Source organism: Borostomias antarcticus (assembly GCF_949987555.1).
Source record: "Borostomias antarcticus genome assembly, contig: scaffold_274, whole genome shotgun sequence".
Lineage (NCBI taxonomy): Eukaryota > Metazoa > Chordata > Actinopteri > Stomiiformes > Stomiidae > Borostomias > Borostomias antarcticus.
Genome location: NW_028175536.1, coordinates 53472 through 58471, shown reverse-complemented (window position 1 = coordinate 58471; position 5000 = coordinate 53472). Strand labels below are relative to the sequence as shown.

The following is a 5000-nucleotide window of genomic DNA, read 5'->3' as shown; positions in this document are numbered from 1 at the left end:
ACCTTCAACCTTCAACCTTCAACCCTCAACCCTCAACCTTCAACCCTCAACCCTCAACCCTCAACCTTCAACCTTCAACCCTCAACCCTCAACCTTCAACCCTCAACCCTCAACCTTCAACCCTCAACCTTCAACCCTCAACCCTCAACCCTCAACCCTCAACCCTCAACCCTCAACCCTCAACTCCAGATAAAGACGAGGTGGGACTTGGTGTGAAATTCATAAAAATAGCTGTTGGCTTCAAAGCCTGTCTTAGCTGGAACTTACAACCCATGGGGCCAAGAAACCAACATTTGTTGTCTCAGTATGACAAAACAAAAACTCACACATTACATGAATACCCATTAGTTCATTATAACTACAGGTGTACCGCATGAACAGGTGCAGTTGTAATTAATACTACAGTATAATACGATTAAGTAGGCACGTTTTGTAAAATAAATGTGTAATTGTGATGCCTTTACAGGTATGTGCAACTTTAGGAGCGGTTGCATCAGTAATGCATCATTCGTTCATCTGTATATCCAGACCATAATATACATGTGACCTGACCTACTAGCTGCTACTAACCTCTGACCTTTACAGTAGTCTACTAACCTCTGACCTGTACAGTAATCTACTAACCTCTGACCTGTACAGTAATCTACTAACCTCTGACCTGTACTGTAGTCTACTAACCTCTGACCTGTACTGTAGTCTGTGTGCCTGTCTGACCTGATCTCTCTCTACAGTGTAATCTCTATTCATCTAGATTACAGTGGTAATCTGATAATCACTGATCTTTTTTTTTCAACCACCTTTTCACACTTTTAATATTATTTTTTTTGCATAGGGTGAATACATACAAGAATCAGTGAATACATACAAGAACCAAAGAAATGAAATAATAGACAGGCTATGAAACAAACAAATCCAAATATGGCAGAACAAAATACTAGACATCAAACAGTATGTACGTGATAATGAGTTATTAAGGGTTATTAAGGCTAAAACAGCTCCCTTCTTCAGAAAGGACACGTTCTCCTCCTGAATGGCCCAGAGGAACCAGGAACGTCTATTATCATCATACTCACCTCTGTGACCACATCAAACAAGCGTCCGGCCGTGTTCCCGAGGCCCTGGGAGTCCAGCGTCTCTCTAGAACCGCACAGCTGTTTACAGTAAACATGGGGGAGAGGAGCACGTGTTTGTATACACAATATCACCCTGGCTCTGTCCTACAACCACCACTACCACCAGCACACGTCTCCCTGACTGCTCTCTCTCTGACTGGTCTGTTCTATCTCTCTGACTGGTCTCTCTCTGACTGGTCTCTCTCTGACTGGTCTCTTCTGTCTCTCTGACTGGTCTCTTCTATCTCTCTGACTGGTCTCTTCTGTCTCTCTGACTGGTCTCTTCTATCTCTCTGACTGGTCTCTCTCTGAATGGTCTCTTCTATCTCTCTGACTGGTCTCTTCTATCTCTCTGACTGGTCTCTCTCTGAATGGTCTCTTCTACCGATCTGACTGGTCTCTTCCTGGCTGGTCTCTTCTATCTCTCTGACTGGTCTCTTCTATCTCTCTGACTGGTCTCTTCTATCTCTCTGACTGGTCTCTTCTATCTCTCTGACTGGTCTCTCTCTGACTGGTCTCTTCTGTCTCTCTGACTGGTCTCTATCTGACTGGTCTCTCTTTAACTGGTCTCTCTTCGACTGGTCTGTCCTGTCTTCCTGACTGGTCTCTTCTATCTCTCTGACTGGTCTCTCTCTGACTGGTCTCTTCTGTCTCTCTGACTGGTCTCTCTCTGACTGGTCTCTTCTATCTCTCTGACTGGTCTCTTCTATCTCTCTGACTGGTCTCTCTCTGACTGGTCTCTTCTATCTCTCTGACTGGTCTCTCTCTCTGACTGGTCTCTTCTATCTATCTGACTGGTCTCTTCTGTCTCTCTGACTGGTCTCTTCTATCTCTCTGACTGGTCTCTCTCTGACTGGTCTCTTCTATCTCTCTGACTGGTCTCTTCTATCTCTCTGACTGGTCTCTCTCTGACTGGTCTCTTCTATCTCTCTGACTGGTCTCTTCTATCTCTCTGACTGGTCTCTCTCTGACTGGTCTCTTCTATCTCTCTGACTGGTCTCTCTCTGACTGGTCTCTTCTATCTATCTGACTGGTCTCTTCCTGGCTGGTCTCTTCTATCTCCCTGACTGGTCTCTTCTATCTCTCTGATTGGTTTTTCCTGTCTCCCTGACTGGTCTCTCCTGTCTCCCTGACTGGTCTCTTCTATCTCCCTGACTGGTCTCTTCTATCTCTCTGACTGGTCTCCTGTTTCTCTAACTGGTCTCTTCTATCTCTTTATCTGATCTCTTCCTGACTGGTCTCTTCTATCTCTTTGACTGCTCTCTCCCGTTTCTCTAACTGGTCTCTTCTGTCTCCCTAACTGGTCTCTCTCTGACTGGTCTCTTCTATCTCTCTGACTGCTCTCTCCTGTCTCTCTCACCGGTCTCTCTCTGCTGTCTTCTCATTCAAAACCCTCAGATAAGGAAGGCCTGATTATTTTCTCGTCAGATGTGCGGGAAGCAAGCTTGAGATATTTGGGCGATGATGTTTGAATGATGCTTCTATGATCACATTGCTGGAACATTTCTCCCTCGTTAATTTGTCCTGTACGCCCAGTGCCATACCTAGAGCTCTCACGACAGCCAGTGACAGTGACGGCTAACCGGTTGATACCGGCAGCTAACGATCAACAAAACCCTACTGCTGTCACCTCGCCTCTTCTGGAACGGAATGCTACCGAGCAAGCCTGTCCAGTCACACTGTCGGTAAAACATATAACCGCCGCCTGCTAGTTCCTCTCTCATATCACCCGTAGTCTTCCTCCGTGCGCGTCGCAGTGCGGGACCAGCCTCTGACCGCAGAGCCGGAAGGAGAGAGGACAGCGGTAGACGGAGGACGGGGGTCCCGGTCTGACCAAGCCGCAGGGAGGGAGAGGACGGGGGTCCCGGTCTGACCAAGCCGCAGGGAGGGAGAGGACGGGGGTCCCGGTCTGACCAAGCCGCAGGGAGGGAGAGGACGGCGGGCCCGCTGCCCACCAGCCAGCATGTCCAAACTGGAGGCGCTCCTCGCCGAAGAGCTCAGCTGTCCGATCTGCCTCCAGTTCTACACCGACCCGGTGGTCCTGCCATGCGGACACAACTACTGCCTGCTCTGCATCCGCATGCACTCTCTACGGTCCGGGGGCGACGCGCTACGCTGCCCGGAGTGCCGGGAGGAGTACGGAGCCGACGACCTCCTCCGGAACTTCAAGCTGTGCAGCATCGTGGAGGGGTACCGGGCGAGGGAGACGCCTCCGCAGTCCCCGGGAGGAGAGGAGGAGCGGGGGGGACGCATGGCCACCGCGCCCCCCCCACCGCCGGAGTCAGACACGGGGCTCGGCTGTGATCACTGTCCGGATCGATCCTCCACGGCTGTGAAGACCTGTCTGACGTGAGCCACAGTCCATTCAGTTTGATTCAATAACTGTGTATTAATACTTATATAATACTTATATAATTATTGCCTCATGGGCAAAATGCGTTGTGTCGCACCAACACGTTTGATGTGCCAAAGTTTGGGGTTCGCGTGCTTGACTGGCTGCACAACTCAGGTGATCTGGGACCAGAGGCCTTTTAAATGAATTGAACTAACGCAGGTGTCTATTGACTGGTGAAGGAGATAGGCTGTCTAACTCTGATAGTAATCCCTAGCAATGGGGTGAGGAGCAAGTGGCAGCAGGCCTACGTGAAAACCCAGTCTGGTGCAAAGAAGCCGATGTTAGCAGACTGCATTTTGCCCTACGAGACTTAAAAGTTTTTTCTTTCTTTCATATTACAACACTTGACGTTTTGAAGAACTCACTCAATATAACAAAAAACAGTTTTAGTATCAGTAAATGCTCTGTGTGCTTGAACACCCCTAAAAAGGGTTTAAATGTTCCTGTATGGTACCCAAGCTGGACTGGCAGGCTGACCATATATTGCGACAGGGAGTCAGATAATGTTTTTCTCAACATTTCAGGGATAGACTGCATGTCTGAAAGGGACTTAACTCTAATCCCGTCTTGTTTGCATAACAACAGAGTTGCAATCTACCATCTAAGGGGCCACTGCAGAAGTAACGTGCTGCCAAAGTCTAATCTTCTAAACAGATCACGTCAACAGCTTTGTTACTTGACGTCTTGCAGTGAAAAGGCTGACCTTGTGCTTCGTCTTTATTTTTCACTCATCATTTCAAGACTCCGGGTCTGTTTATTGCCGTGTATATGGTTCACACACACTAGGATGGTTCACACACACTAGGAATTTGACTAGGGTTGAGGCGCTGTTGTAGAGGACATACTGGTCTGCCTTGTGGCAACTAGAGAGGTTTTGCTGCAACTAGAAGGGTTTTCAGTTGTTCTTTGACTCCCACTAGACATGCCGTCATTGTAAATAAGAATGTATTCTTAATTGACCTGGATAAATCGAAGTTAAAGATGATCAACTCTACATTCTCCCCTGGAGGCCTGAGGCGTGGCTGTTTTATAATCAGATCATGTCACGAGCATTTTAAAGGTTGAAAGCACTTGATCCACCTTTGCTTTGTGAGTGTTGTCCTGCTGCATCCACATAGGTTTTCTATTCTAGTTGGACTTGAGCTGTTGGTCAGGCCATCATTTTTATGAATAACAATGTGTTCTTGTTGACAAGATAAATAAATAAAGGTTGAAGAGAAAACAACCCCCCCCCTACAGGTGTGTGTGAGGCCACTCTGGCTCAATCAGACACTCGAGGGCCTTGTGACCTGACACGATGCTATCATTGAAACATACCTTGTGCTCTGTGAGCATTTTGTGTTTTTCCAGCTTGCTGCACCCAAACTAGCGTTGACAAATTACATTACATCACATTACATTTACATTACAGTTATTTAGCACTTTATCCAAAGGGACTAACAATAATTGCATTTAAAGTAGGCGGTGTACTATACTACTCGCCAGAACTCACA

At 47.5% G+C, this 5000-nt stretch overlaps 1 protein-coding gene across 1 annotated transcript in view; it reads left to right on the top strand.

The window, feature by feature from the left end:
- Positions 1-3075: 3075 nt before the first annotated feature.
- Positions 3076-5000, top strand: part of LOC311329489 (E3 ubiquitin-protein ligase TRIM7) — a gene marked incomplete at both ends in the record, with an annotated part of 5056 nt that continues 3131 nt past the window's right edge. The window contains one exon of the mRNA XM_084463330.1: positions 3076-3461. Coding sequence (XP_084319456.1) covers positions 3076-3461 — 386 coding nt within the window. The remainder of the gene's footprint in view (positions 3462-5000) is intronic.